This window comes from Taudactylus pleione, unplaced genomic scaffold, assembly GCF_031769625.1.
Source record: "Taudactylus pleione unplaced genomic scaffold, aTauple2 ptg000016l, whole genome shotgun sequence".
In the NCBI taxonomy this organism is placed as follows: Eukaryota; Metazoa; Chordata; class Amphibia; order Anura; family Myobatrachidae; genus Taudactylus; species Taudactylus pleione.
The window spans coordinates 426,831-451,802 of NW_028284418.1; the positions used below are offsets into that span (position 1 = coordinate 426,831).

A 24,972-nucleotide genomic window follows, 5' to 3' on the forward strand; every position below is an offset into this window, starting at 1 on the left:
TCCGGGCGGTTACATGCGATCACTTTGCCACTGCCCAGGTCACGCCCCGAAATGCCTAATTTCATGAAAAGACAGATCCAGCCAAGTCTGTCTGACTCAGGAAAGGACGGGTATACACAGAGATGCATAAAGTGGTATCAGCACATGTGCTGTATGCAGGAACCGCCATTTGCATCTGTGATCAGAGATCCATGCGACACAGAATCAGCCCGTCAATGGCTACAGACTTCCCATTTGAAACAGGGTTGTCCCTTTTGATCCCGGACTGGGCTCTCCTCACCACGAACGCAAGCCTTGGAGGGTGGGGCGCAGTAACGGCTAGCACTCCTTCCAGGGCCGATGGTCCCCAGTCATGGCAGTATTGCCAGTCAATATCCTGGAACTTCGAGCCATCTACAGCGCTCTCACTCTGACTCAGAATATTCAGAAAAACAGGCCAGTACAAGTACAGCCCAACAACGCCACAGCTGTGGCCTACCTCAATCACCAAGTGGGCACTCGAAGTCAGTCAGCAATGACAGAAGTGTTCCGCATTCTCACCTGGGCTAAACGCAATCTCCCAGCCATCTCCGCAGTGTTCATCCTGGGGATTCTCAATTGGGAGGTGGATTTCCTCAGCCATCATGACGTGCACGCAGGAGAATGGTCTCTACATCCAGAAGTTTTTCAGCTTCTAACAGCTGTTACGTCATGAAAAAAAAATAATATAATGTCCCAAAACTACATCTCTTATCACTGTGAATACTGGCAATAGTTATTGTAGGTCTAAATCTGTGAATAACTATAGCTATGCCTCTTAAGGCCCTTTCAGATTGGCGAAGCTTGCTGAAAAAGAAGGAGTCACATTTTGTACCCTTCTCCAGGCTCTCCACCTTGTAACAGAAGATGATGAATCTGGAGTCTTATACAAAGTACCTTTTCAGGCCAATTTATGGAAGGACATCGGAAGCCCACCATCAAATTATGGCTGCTCCCCCGCCAACTAAATTTTCAATGCAATGGTTATTAACCATCGCATCAAAAGAATTTGATGGAAAAAAACATTGTTTGCACATCTGTATTTTAACATTGTATGGCTATCACTTCCACACCATTTGATAACATCGGAAAGCCGCCATCGATTGGGGAAAACACTAGCATAAAAAAAAAAAACATTGATGGTAGAGAATCATTGGAAACCGATGTCCATCCATAGGCCAACTTTGGTCTCCTTCAGCTCTTCCCTCAAATCCCAGCGACACAGATGGAGGTTTTGCAGGGACTACAGTTGCATTTGCAGCCTACTGAAGAGGAAGAGAGGACTGAGCCAATAAAAGGGGCTTGTGCAGAATGAGTCCTGCATCGTCGCATGCAGTGACCCCTAAGCAGCAGCCTGATTGACAGGCTGCAGCCATTTTGGCGCAGGAAGGGGGTGGCACTGGGCAGTGTTTCTTAAAATGGGGGCGGATCGTCCCATTTTGTGGGAGTGCTGAGTCCATTTTGTAGGGAGGGCTAGCCCAACCCCCAGCTTCTCCAAACACAGGGGTGTGTGGATGACGTGTGAATGCATCAAACACTGCTGCAGTGCTGCTCGGTGACACCATCCAAGGGGGTGACACAAAAATAGTAGAGCGACCCTCACCCCCCTAGAGAAGACACTGTCGGGTTGAACTTTTAGCTGTGTAGCCCAGACTATAGTACTCGCTTCCTTAAACAATTCTAGAGGCCTCCACTCTAGTAAACTTAAAAAAAATACTCAAGACTTAAGCTAGCAACACACTGTCAGATTTTTTTGATGGGGACGAAAAACAGGGCAATTTTTGACCAAATTGCCTGCCCCAATACCTGTGCTACACATTCTGCATTTTTTCCATAGAAGCTAGCGATTTTTCAACACACCACACTGATTTTGCATATGTCCACCCACAAGGAGGAAGACATAGTGACAGGAGAACATAGGAAATATGGGCAGATTATTGAGAATGCACACATACAGCTCTATATCGGGAATTTGAGGTCGAGATTTTCATTCTTTACTGACAGATCAGATAATGGAAGGAATGCATTTGTGGATGTTTTCTTACCGTTTTCTCAGTGAAACGCTGAAACGATCCTTATTACTCTCTATAAATCAGGCCGATCAACCAATTATTCGCAATTCGCTCAATAATTGTATAGTGTGTATGTTTACTCAGCATTTTACTATTGTCTCTTTAGTTACTAAAACAATACAACCCAAATGCTTAGTTCTCTTTTCTGTTTATTTTGTATCTTGTGTTTTTTAAATGCAAATGTAGAGCACTGAGTCCTATTGGGACAAAAACTACCATATAAACAACAAATACATGCCCACTCTCCCAAAAATTGGGTGGCGTTTCTGGCCACCCAGAATAGAAGGCAAGTCTCCCAGCTGGGCTGGTCCCCTACCCCCCACACCCAGCGTTGGACTGGGGCATGAAGGGCCCACCGGGAAATGCAGTGGTAGGGGCCCAAGCTTAAGGGGTGTGGCCAGCCACCTGAGAGGGTGTGGCCAGCCACCACAGAGGAACTTGACCATTTGAGAATATACGTAAAGAACAGGGGCCCTTAATAAAGTAGGGGACAGGGGTGTGTCAGGGCAACCACATTAATTAGCAGGAGGGCTAATATTGGTGTAGGTTCCATACAAACAAAACAAGCACCCAAGTTCATCCATTATCCTGCTCCTCCAATTGTGTAGCGTGGGCAGGGACACGCGTGGCCATACCCTCCGCTCCACCCGTAATGCCAGCGAATGTCCCCGGCCACACTCCCTATGAAGCAGGATGATGTGTGTGTGCGCATGTGATAGGGAACATAGACTGTAAGCCCCACTGGGCAAAGGATTGATGTGAATGGCCAAATATTCACTGTAAAAGCGCTGTGGAATGTGTGCGCTGTACAAATAGCTGGTAATAAATATTATTCAAATAGAAACACAGTGCCCTCTATTGGTTTTACATTATTTTCTCAAACACTTTTTCCACATGCAATACTTGGGGTAGATTTACAGCACTACAGCTTGTAAAAATGAAAAGTGGCGGAGATGGCCATAGCAACCAATCAGATTTCAGCTATATATTGACCATATCAACCAATCAGATTTCAGCTATAATTTCTCTATTCCATCCAAGAAAATGATACACCACCTATTTTCATTTTTACAAGCTTTAATAAATCTACCCCCCCTGGAATATACTAAAGAGATGGAGAATATTTTGGAAATCTGTACTGTGGCTATCAGCCACCATTACCCTCCAAACATAAGACAAAAAACACAAATCCTATAAAATATTGTTGACTAAAGTAAAATATTAAAGTAAAACTAGCAATGTTATTCATTTTATTGTATAGGTGATTACTATATACATGTTTTTAAGGTGCATGGGTTGCCACCGCATCCCTTTAATACATACTTGTCTACGTCCTGGAACGGCCAGGAGGCTCCCGAAAATTGGGTGGCTTGCCCGGCCGCCCGGAAAAAAAATCCAGGTCTCCGGGTCGCGGCTGCTATCCTGGCTGCAGCCAACCCACTTCCCAAGCTGAGTGGGCGATACAGGCGGCTGATGACGCAATTAGCAGTGAATCACATTTTCTTGACCATGCCCCCCGCCTTACAATGCCAGTAACCTCGGCATTGTCTAGACAGGGGCGAGGCCCAGATGACACACCCGACACCATCTACTTCAGCTGCTCCACGCCCCCACACTGCCAACCTGACTGCCCCCGTCCGGAGGGGGAAGGCCAAAGTTCGGGAAGTATGCTTTAATAAGGTACACATATAAATTACACACATTCTGTGGCTGGCTGACTTCAAGTCTCTATTTCACCTGGTTTTAATCAGCCATAGAACCTGCATAATTTAAATGTGTCCCTTATTAAAGGGATGATCTTGCAACCTGCATTTGTGGCACGAAGTGCTTATAGTAACATGTACAGGGGATAAGAATAAACAAAGCAAGGAGCACAGATTACAGCAGAGAAATCTCACCCTGTACCCTTCCCCCTCTCACGAAGTTTGGAGGTAGCCCCATGGCTCTCCATAGAGTTCACAGTTACATAAGCCTTCTATAATAAGAGATGTCCCCCTCTCATTAAATAGTGAGTTGAGGAAAAAATATTCCTCACACAGAAAGCTGCACTGTAACAGCACTTCCGGCAACAATAACGTCCACGGTGCTACTGCTTGCTGATTGGGAGAAGTTTGTCATGTGACGTGATCTAACCCGTGGTATACGGACGGTCCCAGCACGCCTGGTAACGGTAGGGGGCGCTGACAGTTACATACTGGTGACACATAAAACACAATCACATTGCAGCATGTTGCATGGAAATCCGGGAGTGGTGATCCACTGTAGTTGTCAGTCACTTTGATACAGTATTAGTACTACAGTGTTACTATGAAGGCTGAGGAAGGAGCAGGATGCCCGGAAGACACATTATTGTCATGGCAGAGGCAAGTATTTCGTGAGCAATTAATGTTCCACTGGTAATGTGGAACTACACAATCCAGCATGCCAGGCTTTAAACTGGGGCTTCCAGCCCATGTGGCAGGGCATGCTTGTACTTGCAGTTCCACATCAGCTGGTTGTCAAACAGTCTATAGGTACTAAAGCAGTGGAGGAAACAACACATTCCTGCAATATCATCATCTTTTTAAGTTTTAGACAAAGAGCACGTTTTTAAAATGTAAAACAGAAGTATTTTATTGTGGCACGTCATGTTTTATGTTATACTTGCACAGTCACTGTCATATCCACATATTGTACTCGCTTCCCCCAACATGATCCATTCTAGGAGGACAAAATGTTCTGTTCCTGTACCTCCCTCTTTATTTTATTATTGCCATCACCTGTGGTGAAACACCTTTCTTATCAATTAGCTAGGTCAACACAGGTGACAGCAATCATACATTAGGAGGTAAATTCAGGAGCAGAGCATTTTTTTGTCCCTCCTGGAAAGGATTATGTTGGGAGGTATGGTACGCAGACTAGTTTATTGATTTTCTATTTATACTCTTTATAAGTTGAGTGTGACAAGTTTGCAGTACATACATTTTAAATCACATAGGTTTTAAAGGGTAGTGGCAGGTATGGAGTTTGGTGTGCTTCAATCAAAGTGACTGTCCCGCAATCCTGCGCTTCAGGACTGTCTTCCAAATTCCAGGATAGATGGGAGATAAGCCCCTTCAATGCTGTGTGTACCAGCGGCAGAAGTAAACATCAATGAAGAGGTGTTTTTATGGAGCGGGCTTGGCCCAATACTTTGGAAATGGCAATCCCCAATGTAACACTCTATACTTTTCTGCAGCATCACATAGTTTTAAACCGCTTTAAAAGGGCAGGTAGAAACCAATACATGAATGTAATTGTAGTAGGTAATCCCCTGGCAGGAGGAAATGCATGATCTTCAGAAGGGAGTTACCATATATCTGATTCCAAACACATACAATTTTAAATCTTATATGTCGGCTTTTAATATCATCCCTTTAATTTGGGGGGTTGAGTACAGGATGCTGGCGCTCAATCCCGACGGCAACATCCCGACAGGGTTAGGGTACCAATACCCGTTGGTAAATAACCCTACCACCAACAACCACCCCACACCCTCTCCTAACATCGACTTAGTCCTCCCCCCTAACACCAATGCTTACCAGTGGGTTACTGTTGGTCTGGATGCTGGCACTGAGATTCTGACTAGTGTTGGGATTACGGCCAGTGGCAAACGCAGGAGTTCCAGAGGGGGGTTTCCAAATGCTTAATTTTAGAGCAAGTGTGGCATGTCAATTAAGAGGGCAGAATTAGTACATAATCAGCTTTAATAAGCGTCATACAAACTGTATTGTTTGTATTAATTCCAGCATATACAGGACCAGTGATCACAGTAAGCCATTAGATGCGGCAGTAGGCCATCCTTCCTGAGGTGAACGTATTTATTTTAGATGTGGGCACCATTCCAGACAATTGGAGCAAGTTTGGGAGCCTGGAGGAACAGAAGAACCACCTAGCACTGCCCTGGACATATATGTACATTTTGGGCTCTATAGCAGTGCATCTCTCACAGTGCATGTTTTCCAGATCTTCTAGTTGGTGCACAGGTTATTTATTACTGGCTGATACATGTTAAAAGATACACAGGTGGTGCTAATTATTTCATTTGTGATACTGAGAAGAACATTCAGCACTAGTAACAGTCTATTATAATACTATTTCTATTGTGGTCATGCTATGGGCAGGGGAGGGGGGTTTCCAGGCAGACGGAAACCCTCCCTGCGTTTGCCTATGCCGGTGCTGGCATTCTGAGCGCAGACAGCCGGGTCATAAACTTCATCCCAGTTCGGGACACGTGAATTACACAGGTTCTGAGGCTCATTAAAACCAGGTGAAATGGAGCCTTGAAGTCAGCCAGTGACAAGACTTTATGTAATTCCTATATTCTCAGGAATATAACCGACTGAATATGATACTGATGATAAACACAATACAATAGTGATGATGTTAACATCAATCCTAAAACTAGGCTGTTTTAGGAACTTCTGAACTATTCTCTCTGCTTTACTGCAGGTTTGCATAAGCTAAACTGTCATTGCTGTTGACCTCACTGTATGTCTGCGGGAACCAATAAACCCAACTGCATACTAGACCAATTATTAAAGCTGCAGATACAGCCTACTCCACAGGTTCTCAAACTCTGTCCTCAGGACCCCAAACAGTGTGTGTTTTCCAGGTCTCCTCACAGAATCACAAGTGAAATAATTAGCACCACCTGTGAATCTTTTAAAATGTGGCAGTACATACGCAATTAATTTATTGGTCGACTGAACGACAATGTTATCGTTCAGTTTCTGCCCCAAAACGATGAACGATAACTACCAATGCGTGCTCTGTTTGTAGTTGGTAGTTATTGTTCATCGCACGAACCTCCCATCCAACGAGACGATAATGTCAGGTTGAACATATTCGGGGATGAGGGAGGGTGGCTGGCACTGAATGAAATCGTTCATGATTTCGTACAGTGTTTCTGCTCCGTGTCATTAACGACACTGAGCACACCCCTGCCGGGGACACACCGGACAATTTTGTTTATGGAGCGAATCGTCCCATGTGTATGCACCTTAAGTAATAATATACTTGTGCACCTGCTAGGTGACCTGGAAAACGTGAACGGTGTGGGGTCCTGAGGACCAAGTTTGAGAACCACCACCCTAACCCATGAACCCCAGCAAGGGATCAGTAGTCTCCACCTCCTACATGGCCACTGATCGTCTGTTTCTACTTCAGGGTCCATAGGGGGTCCACAGGGTTGACCTTGGGGATATAGCTGGATCAGGATCCAAACGTTTTTGAGGTTCTATGCATTTGACACCTTCGCCTCTCAGGATGCATCCTTTGGGCGCTGGGTGCTCCTTTCAGCACAGGAGCGTCCCCGCCCTTAGTTGAACTGCTTTGGGACATCCCCAAGGTCAACCCTGTGGACCCCCTATGGACCCTGAAGTAGAAAACAAGAGATATGGTAAGAACTTACCTTTGTTATCTCTGTTTCTACGAAGTCCATAGGGTCCACAGGGCGCCCGCCCTGATGCACCTGGCTTCAAATGGGCTGTGTGGCTGGTCACCGGTTTTCCGTCTCCCATTTCTGTGAGTATGGTTTCTTGTGTGTTCCAGTCTTACTTCTCTCTGTTTAGTCTCCTCCTCCAGCCTAGGCTGCTTACCAACTGAGGTGCCTGTGGCTCGGGGGCGGGGTATAGAGGGGGACCCAAGTGCATACTGGGAGCTAAAAGCTTAACTGTGTGGTGCCCATGGATCCTGATCCAGCTATATCCCCAAGGTCAACCCTGTGGACCCTATGGACTTCGTAGAAACAGAGATAACAAAGGTAAGTTCTTACCATATCTCTTGTTTTCTCCTCACTCTCTCATTTTTACAGCTGGCCATACATCAGAACGATACAGTTCCAATCAGTTGGCTGGTTGGAACAATATTGAGTATGGGAGAAAACGATGATCAACCAGTTTCCCCAACTAATTGGAAAAATCAAACATGAAGGTGACTATGGCTTCAGTGTAGGACAACTGAATGATTTTCACAGAAGGCAGCAGACACTTATTACACCCAGGTCAGATACAGAGAATATGGGCGTAAGCACACAGAGCATGCACATAAAGAGAAGCATGTCTGCATAGTGAGATATAAGAAATGTGATGACTGAGATCCATTTAATGCTGGGTACACACTTAACGACGTGTACCCAGCTGATATCGCGAGAGGGTGGTCCCGGCGGGGTGCCGGCATAGTCAAGTGTGTACACACTTGCTGATGCCGGGAGCGAGGGTGGGGGCCATGCTGCACTAGTCAGCATGGCCCCCGCTGACGATATCGCCCCATGCAGGTCAGACGGGCAATGTCGTTGACGACGAGCTGGAGTGCGCATAGTCGGCGAAATAGCGGGTACGCACTGCCCGATGTGGACGATATGTCGTCCAATCTGCCGGATCGGACAACATATCATCTGGTGTGTACCCGGCTCAAGGATTCTCTTAGGTGCACGTTTTGTCAGCCTTGGTGGGAGTGTATAGCAAAGGTATAGGTCTGCCATCGCAAACTATAATATAATTCCTTTAAGTATGTTTAGGATGTTCGCAGTGAGGTAATCGGTTACAGTGCTGGAGACTGACATCCTGTCTGGGGCTCAGATCAGATACCTTGTATCTCAGGGGCTCATCAAAGAGGCAGCTGTGGAGAGAGGGGTTCCAGACTATAGGATTAGGCACTTACCCCAATGGTTACGGTTAGGCACCAAGAGGGAGTGTTAGGCACTAGAAGGGATGGTTAGGGTCAGGCACCTACCCCGACTGTTAGGGGAAAGCACCAGGAGGGAGGCTTAGAGTTAGGCACCAAGGGGAGGGTTAGGGTGAAAATTAGCGCTAAAAAAAAATTACAAAAATTATGTTGACCATTTTTTGTTTAGGGTGACCTTCTTCTTACATGGTGACCTTTAGTGTGTCGACCTTTTGTCCCAGTTGACCTATTGGCTGTCTAACATCTGGTGTCTATCTAGACACTGTGTGGGGCAGCACAGACTGTGTAATGTAATGGTTAGTATTACTGCCTCACAGCACCTAGTTCGTGGGTTCGATTCCCACCATGGCCCTACCTGTGTAGAGTTTGTATATTCTCCCTGTGCTTCCGTGGGTTTCCTCAGGGTACTCCGATTTCCTCCCACTCTCCAAAAATATACTGGTAGATTAATTGGCCCATAACAAAAAAAATATCCTAACCCTAGTGTGTGCATGTGGTAGGGAACATAGATTGTAAGCTCCCACTGAGGCAGAGACTGATGTGAATGGTCAGATATTCCCTGTAAAGCGCTGTGGAATATGTGCACTATATAAATAACTGGTAATAATAATAATAATAATAATACTATCAGTTAATCCACACCCTGGAGAGAGATATATAGAGAGATAAAGCTCGCAGAGAAATGGGAGGGGGACATAAAGATGAAGGAAAAAGAGGGGAATGTGACACTGGCAGACTGATAAAAGCAAATAGTTACTTTTTCTTTTAAGTGACCTGACATTTAGGTCTCAACTGGTGACAGGAGTGTAAAAAAAAAATCTAAAATTAGTTTTGTCTTATCAAAAACCCTTACACCTCTGTGATCTAGGCAGCCCCCAGTCTCCCCGGCCAGTCACTTGGTTCTGTGTGGTGTGGTATGATTGAACTGTGGTTGCTACTGTGATGTTTGACGACAATTAAAAAAAAAAATTAGGACAAAAAAAAAATATCAGAAAGATGAAGCTAGAAAACATTACTACCTAATGAATGGTCATAAGACAGAGAGGCAATCTGTCAGGGTAACGCAAGTTCCGCCAAGGGGTTGGAACTCAAACAACCAAATGTCTAGTTTCGCCTATGGTAGGCATGTGGTTTTACATAGCATTTACGCTACAGGACTGCACATTTTTTGGTTGGTAAATTTTCCTTATGGTTTTCGCTGCTGTCTGGTAAAAGGTCTCCGTGGTGACTAAACCATCTACAGTGACATCTGCAGGCTGTATATAAGTGTTGTTCTCCACTCAAATCATACTGAGGAGAATATCATAAAAAGGAAACGTTAATTCACCACAACCTAAAAAACACACGGATTATGTTTTCACGTTGCAGTCTCTATCTTACATCATTGTGAAATGATCTGTAAATGCTGCAGATTGTTGCTTTCATGCATTGTTGCTTTCATACATTGATATCAAAGAAAGCTAACATGCTGTGTTCTGGAAAAGAGCCCTCCGCGGCCTTTGGTAATGCAGGGTTATAAGCTGCCATTCCAACTTTTGACTGAATGCTTTTGTTATGACCACAAATAAAAATACTTTGTCTTGTTTTATGTAAGTTCATTCGTTTTTATGTAATTTTATTTTCCTTGTATTTATTTAATTTCAGGGAACAGACAGTATTGAAAGACAGCCTGATCACCAGCAACACTGAGGCATGGCAGAATCACCCTGAATTCTCTGGTCTGAAGCATGTTGGAGGAGTTGACCTATCATACATAAAAGGAGATGACACTGCTGCATGTGCCTCACTTATAGTACTGAGTTACCCAGATCTGGAGGTAATGGTCACTGTGAACCTAAAACAAATACCAAGACACCTCAATGCCCCCCCGTCTCCCAGTGATTGACCTAGTCCTCTGTGTGCTTTGCCCCACCCCCTTCACTGATCAGATTAATAGGAACCACTGATGGTACCATCAATGATGATGGTATTATTAACCATTCCCAGGGCTGGACTGGCCCAGTAGAGGGCTGGAGTGATTCCCAGTGGGCCCTACTAACTCAGTCTCATCCCTGCCATGTTAGGGCGGGGCACAGTGTGTTGCACTTGACTGACTGCTTGCAAAGTAAGACAGTCAAGCACACTATGACAGACGCCGCCTGGCAGAGCTGTTATTTCCAAGTTTCCTACAAAGCTTTCTTTTTCTACATATCAGCATGCCACAACCAGCTCTGCCTCCAAAATTTAAGTTGTGGCTCCCAGCAGCAGATTGGTGGGAATCACTCCTGAGCACGGAGGATGAATGCTATACAAGCAGGGCCATTTTTAGGGGTGGGTGAGCACGGAGTGCTCGCCTGTCTCTCGCCAAGGGGGAGCCCAGCCTGATGCAAATCACCTGTCTGTGATACCTCCGGGCAGCGCTGTTTTTTCACCAAATGTCACAGATCCTCCTCTCATGTTTTTTTAATGCAATAAATTTTTATTGATTTTGAAAATAAATCAAACAAAACATAATACAATAATAAAAAATGGCATATATAGCACAGCAGATGTGAATAAACAGACACAATACACAGTATATATTAGCATAAGACCTGTTACACAAGCAATTGTCATATTAAAAATAGGATATACAGTACGTCACAGTCTTACATATATATATTAATTATATAATAATATTATAGAATATGAAGAGCCCGAAGGCACCTTTCGGGCTCATATATCCGGAAATATAAATACAAAAAAACTAGCCACTTTTAGATATATTGATTGCATATGTCACATTATAGAGTGTCAAATAGAAGGGGAAAACTTCCAGATCTGCCTGGATATCAAAACTACATACACAAATAAATAAAAGAAATTAAAAGAAAAAACCAAAACAACCCACCCCATAACCCCCCACCCTGTAAAACCTAACACCAACCTAGGTATACCTGGATCCCTAATTCCCTTCCCCATTCTACACTAACTACATAAACACGCCCATCACAGAAATACAGGATAACAGAAACCCATATATCTGATGAGGGCAATAGACTAATGACCCTAAGATAGGTTGTGCCCAGCTCTCCCACATTTAAAAGCAATGGTGTTTCTTCCATATAAAATATATAACATTATACTTATGTATATGAAAACCAAATAAGCAAAGTAATGAAATAATTCAAACGACTGGATAATAATAATAAACAGAAAATATCCAAAGACCTTAGAACAAAATATTAAGTTTCAAAATATTAATCTTAATCTGGCCAGGCCTCAGCCTCTTGTAGAATTATAGAAATAGTCCCGTCTCCATCTCCCCAAGGACACACTATGGAGCATGGAAGCAATAAGTTCTGTAAACTTTCTGCCTTCGGAGAGTAAATAAAAAGGGTCCTGAAGTACTTTAAGGATAAGTCCCGGAACTTTAACTTGTATGTTGGAAGTGGGGAACGGATCTCTGTACGAACCTCATCAAATTTGAGACATCCATAAGCTGGGAGGGCATCAGACTCAGAGGTTAACACAGACCTCGGACAGGATACATCCAAATATTGCACTGTTACAGGAGACATGTGAACAGCAGCTGCAGAACTCAGACACGATCATCATCACATCCTCAAGCTTGGTAAGCAGCCCCAGAGTAAGGGCATTAATAGCCTGGGTAATTTGCTGCATAGAGCCAGCCATCTTAGAGGTACGTAGCCACCGGTATAATAGTCACAGCAAGGCAGGATAACCTGAGCAGCAGCCAGGAGGGAAATCAGTGGCAAGGTGATGGCGGCTAGCACAACACCAGAGCTTACCTGCACACAGCCACAAGGAGATCGACAGCTGGGAGGTAGCAGGCAGCAGCTATAAAGGTGAATCCCAGGAGAAATCCTCAGATGACCGCTGAAGCCAGGAACCAAAGGGCAGATCAGCCGCCGCAGCAGAGATGTTGGTGCGCAGGGAGACTCGCAGCCACCGCCCAAGAAGACAAAATGGCTGACGTCCGCTTCCAATACTCCAACTGATACAAATAAGAACCGTCAGGAGACGCACACCGGATCCTGCAGGATGCAGCTAGGCACCAGGATAGAGTCCACAGGTAAGTATAATAACAGGAGACCGCCCCGGGAGTCGGAGACAGGAAAAGCAGGCCCCAGTGAGAGAGGACCTGGCCACTGCAAACTCCTAGAAATAAACTGGGAGACACTGCATGCAAACTTCCACCTCGGAGCCCAGTTAGTCTGGAAAAGGTAACATACTGGAATATCCAGTTTGGGGGAAAAACAACCAGGAAAAACAGGATAATTGAAGGATATATGCAGGAGAGCTGGCAAAATGCTTCCTTCTCCTAGCTACTCCAGGCCACGCCCCATCCTCTCATGTTAACTCACTTGAAGCGGGTCACTCCGGGACTTCCCTGGGGCTGCTTCAGAGCGGGTTCTGTTGCTATCTGCTGCCATGTGAGATAGTAATTCTGCACACATTGACTGCAGACTACACCTGGAGAGTCTATCATTACCTGCACGCAGCAGCTCACCACTACATGCTTCTGGTGAACTGTTACTCGGCCCTCCTTGTAGATAGTCACCTGCAGCAGGAGCATCTGGGGGCACTTTGCATGTGCAGGCTTTGGAGGCGACAGCACCCAGTGTATTAATAGGGGGCATTGGGTGTGCAGGGAGGTTGGCCAGCCTGGTAAAGTGAGCAGGGGCGGAAGGTTGGTAATATTACAGGTGGGGGTGGCTGGTGCTTTAAATGCAGGAGGTTGCATGTTGCAAAACTGGGGGTGCAATGTGTTCCTTCATCCAATGTGCAGATAAGGACTGTAAGCATGCATCGTGCTAGGCTATTGCTGATCACACAGATAACCTCTTGAAAGTTACTGTTGTCAACAGGGCCGTAGCTAGGGTAGTGCAGCCGGTGCCATTGCACAGAGCACCACAGGTCAGGGGGGCGCTGTTTGGGCCTGTCAAATTTCTGTTTATTATCATTCTCACTTGTAGCTTACTCTTATTTCATCCCCAGCATCTCCTGGCCTCCCCTATCTTTTCCCTGGCCCTTCCCCATGAGGCCATTCCCCTTTTTTGGGTGCATTATGTCCCTTTGAAAAATGAGGGGGGCGCCAATGCTCTTACTGGCACAGGGCACCAAAAAGTCTAGCTATGGCTCTGGTTGTCAATCATCGTTCAGCTTTATAAAGCCACTCTCTTTAGCCAAATGCAGGTTCCACTGTGCAGGAACAGTGGCCCTTAGGCCTTGCATCCTGGGTGGTGACACTTACCCAACCCTAGTTACAACAATGTTCCCTGTGCCAGAATCTTCAAGATGAGGTGACTGTGTCAGTTATTCTTCCTTGCATCTGCCTTCTGCCCCTCTTCTGACTGGCTACATCCCCCTCAAGCAGATGGCCACCGCCCTTCAGTGGGCACTTATTAACGCAATCCCCTGGTAGGCCTTTCATGCCCTAATCTGACACTGGCCTTTCCTACTTACTACTGTATTACAGACCTCTAAATCTCATAGAAGTCAAAGAGCAGGAAATCAGTCATCTTATTTATAATCATAACAGGCCCTGTGTATGACTCTCCCAAATTTTCTGCTGTGTACCATAAATTAATCACCAAAGTTGATGGATCCCCCAATATTTGCTGCACTCTTACAGTGTTGATGATGATAATAAAAAACAATGGTTGGATATGTTTCACAGTCTAGGAGGCAGGGCACTGGATTTCCCTACCCTATAGCCCCCTTTTTACCAATGCTCTGGTTCTTTTACAGTGCCCTGCATGGGAGGTGGGTACATGGTTTATTGCTTTTACTTCCACTGTTTTCTTAATATATATTTCTACTTCAGGGTCCACAGGGTGACCTTGGGTTATAGGTGATGACTCCCATCATCACCTATACCCCACGGTCACCCTGTGGACCCTATGGACTTTGTAGAAAGAGAGATAACAAAGGTAAGTTCTTACCATATCTCAAATTTTTTACATAAAATGTTATTCTTTTACATCTGTAGGTGACAAGTGCCAGTTAATTTCTCTCTTGGAACAGTTGGGTTCTGCACAGACAGTTGTATAGCAGGAGGGGTGTGGTATATTTTGTCAACATGCATCGTGTTGACATGGTTGTAATACAGACTTGTAGCATGTTGTCATTTACCACGTCGACACTGTTGAAAAGTCAACATGATTAGAATGTTGACAAAATGTTTCTGATGGTCTAATGGTACGGCAGATCCAGCGGGTGCAGTAATATCTTCCGGGTTTGGCGGTCAGCTGATGAGGACTTCGGTTGGATTCATTCTCCATTCCAGTCAAAATTCAGGAGAAGACAAAGCACTAAAACAGCCCTAGTATGTGTGCTTAATGATCTTCTGATGGCAGGAGACAGAGGTGACTATTCAACCTTAATAGTTGTGCAGAATTTATGCTATGAACCATAGGATTCTAATTGAGCCCTTGAAAACTTTCCGTGGACTAGATGGCACCATCCTTGGCTGGTTGAAATGATTTCTCACCGGCAAGTCAGAGTTGTTTCTGGAGCATACATATACATTGCCATTGCCATGCGGTGGTCTGCAAGGTACTATATTATGTCCAATCACTTTTGCAGTATACATACTGTCACTAGTAGAAATAATCAGAAGTCATGGCCTGGTCTGTTAGTACTATGCAGATGATACACAACTGTACCTGTCATTTACTTCTGGTACTGAGAACCCAATACCAATCCTAAATGGCTGTGTCAGGACTGCAACTATTTCAGTACATAAAGATAGATAGACTACCTTTGCCAAAGTTCCATTGTAGTCGTTGGAGGAGCTATCCTGCTTGCTGGCATGCTTCTCATTCAGGGGATAGAGTGTTAAAGTGATCATCTGTTTCCAAGGTGTTGTCAGGTTGTGGGATTCCTAGATTGCTCATTATTTCAAACCTGAATCCATTTGGGTCACATGTCATGAAACTTCCAATGGTTCACAGACCTCTACTATAAAGCCTGTTACTAACTGTGTCTCAGTGTCTGTGCAACGTTGCTTTCAGGTCTTTTCTTGGACTCCTGCCAGATCCCCGCTGTGCCTGTGGATTGCTGTGGACTTTGTTATATTCCAAATGAACTTCTGATGTCAGCTACCCGCTGCACTACAGGACCCAGCATTCCTATTGCCTAAGTATTATTTATTGCTCCATCACTGCAGTTTCACCATTTCCTGTACTATTTACCTTTTGCCTGTTGTCTTTCCGTTCCTGTGGATATTGAACTCATCCTTGTCACAGTTGTCAACTGCACCGTTACAATCTTCTCCGCATCACGGGGCTCAACCCCACTCCGAACCCTAGCCACACCATAGGGCCAAATCCCACTACAATCTTCTCCGCATCACGGGGCTCAACCCCGCTACAATCTTCTCTGCATCACGGGGCCCAACCCCGCTCCGAACTCTAGCCACGCTGCAGGGCTCAACCCTGTCCTGGAATCTCTTCACCTTACAGGGTTTAACCCTGCTCCGACTTCACTGCCCCACAAGGCTCAAGTTTGCTTCATCTCTCACTGCGCTACAGGGCTCGGCCCTGTCCTGGAACTATATTATTCTGCAGGGCCTGCTCTGCCCCGGATTTCCATTACTACAGGGTTTTACCGTGGCAAAGGTCCTCAGTGCCATCCTGAGGTGTTGGCCTCATTCTGTCCTCTGGGTTCCCTAACACGTTAGTTCTTATGTGTTAAAGACTGCATATATATATATTTGGGGATTCTCTCCTATACTTATTGCATATGTGAACCTCTGTGCTGTTTGAGACTTTGAGACCTTGCTGATTATCATTCTTTTGTGAATAAATTCTATTTTACTTTTATCCTGTGCTACTAAGTTTTATGGAAAGGTCAATCCTAAGACCTCCCAGTTTATTGTGCCTAGTAGGCCTGCCTCCCTCCAGGAGTCTCAAGTGTCAGCAGCCGTGACAGGCTGTCTAGCTGAGCTCCAGAAGTGGAGGAGTGGCAGTTGGCTGTGACTAAAGCAGAGATTCTTATGACAGGAGCTCACTGTCAAAACACAAGACTACAGCATAGCCAGCCAACTGGAGTTTCACTTCGGGGTTCAGAATTACAAAACACTAAACGCGTGCGGAATCTTGGTGATGTCCTGGATAGAGGCTTGACACTTAAACATCAGGTATCGGCCACATTCAAATCCTCATCCTCCTTCTGAGGAACGTAGCTAGAATCAATCACTTAATTCCCTCAGAAGATCTAACTAAAGTCATACATGCATTTTGTGTAATCATGATACTGAAGTGTCCTCTATCTGGGTCTCCCAGCAAAAGAATTGCACCCCTTGCAGCTGATACAAAATTGTTTGATGGGTTGTTCATAATTAGGTTGCTCACACATACTTCTACCTAACTGGGCAGTGTTGATACAGTGCATCTGGAAAGTATTCACAACTCTTCACGTTTTACACATTTTGTTATGTTTACAGCCTTTATTCCAAAATGGAATAAATTCATTTTAAGCCTCAAAATTGTACACACAATACCCCATAATGACAACGTGTAAAGCTTTTTTTGAGATTTTTTGCAAATTTAATAAAAAAAAATAAAATAAAAAAAGATCACAAGTACATAAGTATTCACAGCCTTTGCTCAATACTTTGTTGATGCACCTTTGGCAGCAATTACAACCTGAAGTCTTTTTGAATATGATGCCACAAGCTTGGCACACCTATCTTTGGGCAGTTTCGCCCATTCCTCTTTGCAGCACCTCTCAAGCTCCATCGGGTTGGATGGGAAGCGTCGGTGCACAGCCATTTTCAGATCTCTCCAGAGATGTTCAATTGGACTCAAGTCTGGGCTCTTGCTGGGCCACTCAAGGACATTCAGAGTTGTCCTGAAGCCACTCATTTGATATCTTGGCTGTGTGCTTAGGCTCGTTGTCCTGCTGAAAGATGAATCGTCGCCCCCAATCTGAGGTCAAGAGCGCTCTGGAGCAGGTTTTCATCCAGGATGTCTCTGTACATTGCTGCATTCATCTTTCCCTCTATCCTGACTAGTCTCCCAGTTCCTGACGCTGAAAAACATCCCCACAGCATGATGCTGCCACCACCATGCATCACTGTAGGGATGGTATTGGCCTGGTGATGAGCGGTGCCTGGTTTCCTCCAAACATAACGCCTGGCATTGACGCCAAAGTGTTCAACCTTTGTCTCATCAGACCAGAGAATTTTGTTTCTCATGGTCTTAGAGTCCTTCAGGGGCATTTTGGCAAACTCCAGGCGGGCTGCCATGTGTTTTTCACTAAGGAGTGGCTTCCATCTGGCCACTCTACCGTACAGGCCTGATTGGTGGATTGCTGCAGAGATGGTTGTCCTTCTGGAAGGTTCTCCGCTCTCCACAGAGGAATGCTGTAGCTCTGACAGAGTGACCATCGGGTTTTTAGTCACCTCCCTGACTAGGGCCCTTCTCCCACGATCGCTCAGTTTACACTGCCGGCCAACTCTAGGAAGAGTCCTGGTGGTTCCAAACTTCTTCCATTTACGGATGATGGAGGCCACTGTGCTCATTGGGACCTTCAAAGCAGCAGATATTTTTCTGTACCCTTCCCCAGATTTGTGCCTCGAGACAATACTGTCTCGGAGGTCTACAGACAATTCCTTGGACTTCATGCTTGGTTTGTGCTCTGACATGAAAATTGAAGCGTTGTGAATACTTTCCGGATGCACCGTATATACAGGGTGGTCCTTTAGTATGGAAACATCCTTATAAAGAGGAAATGAATAAGGAAATATTAATCTACTGTCCACACATATGATATGGGAGTGGGGGAAAACTTTTTAGGGTATGTCACCAGTATGGTGGCCATCTTGAAGTCAGCCATTTTGGATGCAACTCTAATTTTTTATTTTTTTTTTAATTGGGAAGGTAGTCATGTCACATATGAAACATGAAAAATTTCATAAGGAAAACAATGATCTTCGTTTTAACATATATCTTTTTAATCATTCTCGAGTTTTAACTGAGTTTCTTTTATGCAGGTAGTGACTTTAATGACAATGGCACTAACACAAACAATGTGTAGAGATGATCTTTGATATCTGTAGTATGAAGTACATGTGCTATTGCATATTATTTCAATCAACGTCACCCAAATACCATTACTCAAACTGCAGTTGCCAAACTCCTTGCCAAATTTAAAGAAACCGGATCAGTTGCAGATAAACCAAAAAGTGGACACCCAAAAACTGTTACAGATGAAGCAACAACAACTACTGTGCTGGCATAATTTTCAAAGCGCCCACAGCATAGCACTCTTCATATCTGTCTCGTGATTGTGGGGTTAGTCGTACACCCATTTTGAGAATTTTTGTCTACACATAAATAACACCCCTACAAGATTTAGTGACTGAGGATGACCCAGACCGTCGAGTGGAGTTGCACACTGGATAAAACAGCAACTTCAACTGAACTCTCATTTTTCACACCAGGTATTGTTTAGTGATGATGCAGATTTCTTTGTCACTGGTGAGGTAAACAAACAGAACCACAGGTACTGCTCAGAGACAAACTCTTACTGGATGGATGCCTGTAGGGTTGTAGCCTCAAGAAAACAGTTTGGATGGTGTAGTTTGTGGGGTATCCGTATTGTGGGACCATTCTTCATTGATGGAACATTAACAGCAGCACATTACAAGAGGTTAGATGAAGAGCTTTTCCCTCATTGTTATCAGAGGATGGGTCATAGACTAATTTCTACAAGCAAGATAATGCCCCACCTTATTTAGGACTCCTTGTCAGGGAATATCTGGATGTGCAGTTTCCCCAAAGGTGGATTGGCCTTAGAGGAACAGTCCAGTGGCCACCAAGATTATCAGATGTAACTCTGTTGGATTTTTTTCTGTGCAGTTACCTGAAGGAATGTGTCTATGCTATGAAAATACAAGATCATTATCATCTGCAGCAACAAATTGTTGATCCTTGTGCTCAGATTCAGCCAGACATGTTGGTCAAGGTTCATCAGGAATGGGAAAAGAGAATAGCCTATATATTTTACACACAACCGCATGGAGTAGGTCGATTATATATTGGTGGATTTATAGATGGCAATTATTGTAAGGAGATGTGATTTACTATATAAATATTTTGTTTTTGTAAAAAATGTAGGTTAGTGGTTATCAGTACCTGTACTACACTTTCTGTTTTTTAGGTTATCTATGAGGACTGTTGTATGGTGACCCTCGATGCCCCCTACGTAGCTGGATTTCTAGCCTTTCGAGAGGTGCCAGCCTTGGTGGATGCAGTTACACGGTTGCTGGAAAAGAACCCCAATTTAATACCTCAGGTGGGCTGTTCCTTTGTCAATTATCACTTTATAACTGGATAGTCATCGGAAAATGCCTCTTTCTACCTTTTTTGCACATTTTCTAAGCAGTTTGGATAGATGGCACAGTCTATGGGAGAGTCAGAGGCTACAAAAATAAATGTTAGCAAGCATCCACATTTTGAAGGAAGATTCTGCACAAAAGTCTTACAGTACTACAGACATTTAAGCAAGGAACACTGAACTGGGACATTATGGACAAATAATATAATTCAACCTTGGTCAATAAGACCGTTGCCCAATTTAATAAAAGGTAAAACAAATGTTGAGACTCATACATATTTTTTCAAATAATGTTTAATTGAATAAAAGAAACCCAAGATGCTCGTCAATATCCGTCCAAATTTTCTACTAAAAGTTTATGGCTTTGATGTGAGTTTTCTACCAAAGCTATTTCCAACACTTTTCAAAATGAGATGCACTTTTCATTTGCAGAGGTTGCTCCTCAGTGATGTGGCCTCTAGTACCTCTATCCATGCAAACTGCAAGACACTGGGTGTGCTTTGTAGATGGCCTTTACTATATTTAATGTGTATGAATTTCTTCTGTTTTGTTGTGTGTCAAAAGATGCTGGGTGTCTGTGATTTTGGGGGGTTTGTGATCTTGCTTTCTTCAAGACCTTTCTAAATGATTATTATTTTTGAATGCCTAGATCAGGGGTTCCCAAACTATTTTGAATTGTGGCGCACTAGTGCATCAGCATTGTTTTCACGGCATCCCTAAGCCAAAAGTTTGTTATTCAGAAAAAAATGTAGTGAAGTAAATTGTGCTTACCTGTCATCCTTAGGTTTGATTATATAGTGGTGGACAGGTTTGTGCTTCTGTTTGTGCACATATTTACATTACATTGACCATAAAGAATTTGATTTGGTGCTGCATCACCAACCTGAGGCACCCCTGAAAGTGTCCTGAGGCACCCCAGGGTGCTGCGGCGCACAGTTTGGGTACCCCTGGCATAGCTTGTAATTGATGGTGGATTAGGTGCACATTTATGGCCTCTAACAAAGTGCAATGGCAAGTAATGATCTTGTTAGAAAATAGTCGCACACGAGCAGTTAGAGCTTATCTTCTCTACCCTAGCACTAATTGGTTCTTTTTCAGTTTGTCCGCTTGTGGCCGTTCCAGCTGTCTGGTCTTGGTTTAGTAGATGCCAAGACTGGTTGATGCCTGAAAGAGAATTGCTAGTCAAAAAGTGGCACTAAGGTGACATACAGTTATATTAGTGTGCACAGTGGCAGACCATGCATAGGGTTATTAAGTCAAATTAAACTGCAAGTAGTCCAACCCCTTTATACAATCAGAAGGACTCATTTACTAACTGGTGTGGTATAAAAGATCGACAGACAAAAGGTCGACAGTGTATAGGCCGACACTAAAAGGTCATCGGATAATAGGTCGACACACACACTTGGATGACACAAATGGTTAAAAAACTATTCAAAATTTTAATCCTAACCCTCCCCCAAGTGCTTAAACCTAACCTTAAAAATGTTGAAGAAAATAAATAAATCATGCGTCAACCTTTGTTGTGTCGTCCATTGGAGTGTCGATCATTTGAACGTGTCAATGGTTTTTGTTTTTATCTGTCGACCTATTGCCTGTCGACCATTTGGTGTCGACCTATACATTGTCAACCTTTTTGTCTGTCTATCCTCATCCGGATACCTTTACTAACATTTACATTTAGGTGCAACATTTGCACTGAATCACAGCGATCAATCAGCTATTCGTTTTTAGGCAATGAAAACAAACATGCTTGCTGTGGCATAGTGCACATTTTGAACCTAACTGCAATGTTAACAAGATATTTTAATGTTCCAAGGAGCAGTTTATAAATGACAGCAAACAGATGGCTCTACTACATTATGTAGTAATTAAATTCCCTCTTGCTTCTCCATTAAGCTATGCTTGACAAACATTCACGCACATTTTAATGTTCCGCTGCTTTCCCTTAGCACATCTCAACCACCACCGATTCACAGACAATAAAATTACAACACCAATGTAATATGCTGCCACAAAAATCATAGATGTAAATATAAAAATATCCATTTTATAAAGTTCTAGAAAGTTTGTGAACGCTTGAGAATTTTTGAAATGTCTGCATAAATGTCAGCTAGGTACGCACATCCAATCATCAGGCCAATTACCCGATATCGGTAGATCGGCCCGATAATTGTGTAAGTGTGTATGCAGGAGTATTAACTGATAAAACGCTCCTGGGAACGGTTTGATCCAGAGCCATTGAAAAACGTAGACACTGAACTAGATATAGCTCCGTGCATGAGTGTAACTACCATAGGTGCAAGGGCTGCAGCTGCTATTGGGGCCCAGAGACACACTGATCGGATAATTGCTCATAGGATATAAACGTGGGCACATTTTTGGTTCTCTTGCAGCTCATTGACCATGCTTCCTTTCTCCCTGAAACAGGATGAAACTAAAAGCTGTTGTCTTATGTATTTCTGCATGCCTTTGCTTTGTCATAGAATAAAGCAAAGGAACTGTGTAAAGAGAGAAATTATTGCTTATTCTCCAAAGAAGATATTATGAAATGGCCTGGACAGATTTATTGGTACCCCTTAGAAAAAGAATAAATAATTGAATTATAGTAATATTTCAAAACTAATTACTTTCTTGAATTAGCATCCAGTGACGTGTGGTGAGATAAATGGCTGGGGAGGCATTGGCTAATATCCGAGCCAGATTTACACATACATATGTGAACCTGAAGGTTCATGTGGGCATTATACAAAGGTGCCGCAGTATATAGTGCTGAAAATTTCGTGAGTTTTGATCAGGGATGTGTGGAAAAGGTAGACAGGGGAGGCATGCCTCACCTGCCACACACTTTTACTCCAGAGTGTTGACTATAAAAAGGATTAGAATAATACAAATAAGATATTTTATAATACATTAAGTTTTTCTTATCATTATTATAGTGAAAACTCTGGAGTATACTGAAATATGACAGGAAAGGCTCTGCTGCACATCACTGTTAGCATCACACGTCATCAATCTTCTAATCAGTCTAACACCCTATTTAAAGGGAGAGAATTAGTCACGCTGCTTTCTCTGGTTCATATTCAGTGTGGTGAACTTAGTGCATACTTGCCTACATCCTGGCTGCTTCCTCCGGGAGGAAGCAGCCAGGTCGGTTTAGCAGGGGGGCGGGGCCTGTAGAGAGGGGGCGTGGCCGGACACATTACCGTTGTTTAGGAGCGGGGTTGGGGGCAGAGCCACGCGATCACGTCATTTAGGCTCCACCCCCGCTACACAATGCCAATATTTCCGGCATTGCGAATCGCGTCATCAGCCCCCCCGCAGCGGGGGTTTAGCGCTACATTGCGGGGGGACTGAAGAAGTCGGGAGAACTGCCTACTTTTCTGGGGGGCCGGGAGCGGCACCCGATTTTCGGGAGGCTCCCGGCCAAATCGGGAGAGTAGGCATGTATGACTTAGTGATGCCAAGCAGCAAAGGAGAGAATTGTCTGAGGAGATCAGAAAGAAAATGATAGACAATTATCTTAAAGGTAAAAGCTATAAGACCATCTCCAAGCAGCTTGATGTTCCAGTGACTACAGATGCAAATATTAAGAAGTTTAAAGTCCGTGGGACTGTAGCCAACCTCCCTGTATATGGCCACAAGAGAAAAATCGATCCCCACATTCAGTATACAGTACTTCCAAATCATGTTGCACACATATAAAAAACATCCAGAATAAGACCAAAGCTTATACAAGATACTGCAAAAACACTCATTCGTGCACTCATTGTGGCAATAGTTTCCTTACTGGTCTTTCCCAAAGCAGACTTTCACTGCTACAATCCATTTTGAATGTAGCTGTGAGGCTAATCTTTCTCGCCAAACGTTCATCGTCTGCTGCTCCGCTCTCAGTCCCTCCATTGGTTACCTGTTTTCTACCGTATTCAATATAAAATACTTTTACTTACACATTAGGCTATTAACCAAACTAGAGCGACATTCTGTACATCTCTTCGCTCATCTCAAAATATCTCCCAACCCGACTTCTCCACTGCACAAGATCTGTGTCTCTCATCCACATGCATTACTTGCTCCTATTTACGGTAACCGGTCTTTTTTCGGGCTGCACCCACCACTAAGTGGAATGCCCTCCCACACACAGTAACACTTTCCTCTAGTCTCCAAACCATCAAGCGTTCACTGAAAACTCCTCTCTTCAGACAAGTTTATCAGATTCCAGAATCACCCACATACCGTATATACTCGAGTATAAGCCGAGTTTTTCAGCACATTTTTTTGTGCTGAAAAAGCCCCCCTCGGCTTATACTCGAGTCATGCCCGCATGGTACGCTGCTGAGTAGCGTACCATGCGGGCCGCGGTGCAGACTGTCACTGTGACACAGCCTGCACCGCGTGTGTAGCGCTGACCGGACGGAGTTCGGTCAGCGCTACACACTGCTAAACACACAGCCGCCGGAGCCGGCAGCTATGTGTTTGGTGTAATCAGCAGCCGCTGAGAGTCTGTCAGACTCTCAGCGGCTACTGCTGCTCCCACTGCGGGAGCCATCTTCCGGCTCCCGCAGTGGGTAATGGGAGAGACGTCGTCATGACAACGTCTCTCCCATTATGCAAAGCGGCGGAGGAGCCTGTAGCAGCGTCGGGACCAGGAGCGGGGTTACAGGTAAGTGTTTTTTTTTTTTTTTTTTACATTTATTTCTACTGGGGGGGCTACTACCGGGGGGTACTACCAGGGGGGGATATCGCTACTGGGGGCACTACCAGAGGGGGGGGGATTAATAATGGGGGAACTACCAGGGGGGGGATGTTGCTACTGGGGTCACTACAGGGAGTGGGGGAATACTGGGGG

General features: G+C 44.3%; 1 protein-coding gene across 4 annotated transcripts in view; it reads left to right on the plus strand.

Annotated features, from left to right (window-relative positions):
* The first annotated feature begins 4,300 nt into the window (after positions 1-4,300).
* The window catches only part of ENDOV (endonuclease V), a 109,492-nt gene continuing 88,820 nt past the window's right edge, over positions 4,301-24,972 (plus strand). For all 4 annotated transcript variants that reach the window (XR_015878432.1, XM_088472817.1, XM_088472809.1 and 1 more), the window contains exons 1-3: positions 4,301-4,453; positions 10,440-10,611; positions 19,947-20,081. Coding sequence is in view for 3 of the 4 variants with exons in the window: in XM_088472817.1 (XP_088328943.1) it covers positions 4,398-4,453; positions 10,440-10,611; positions 19,947-20,081 (363 nt within the window). In the remaining variant the exon portion in view is untranslated. The remainder of the gene's footprint in view (positions 4,454-10,439; positions 10,612-19,946; positions 20,082-24,972) is intronic.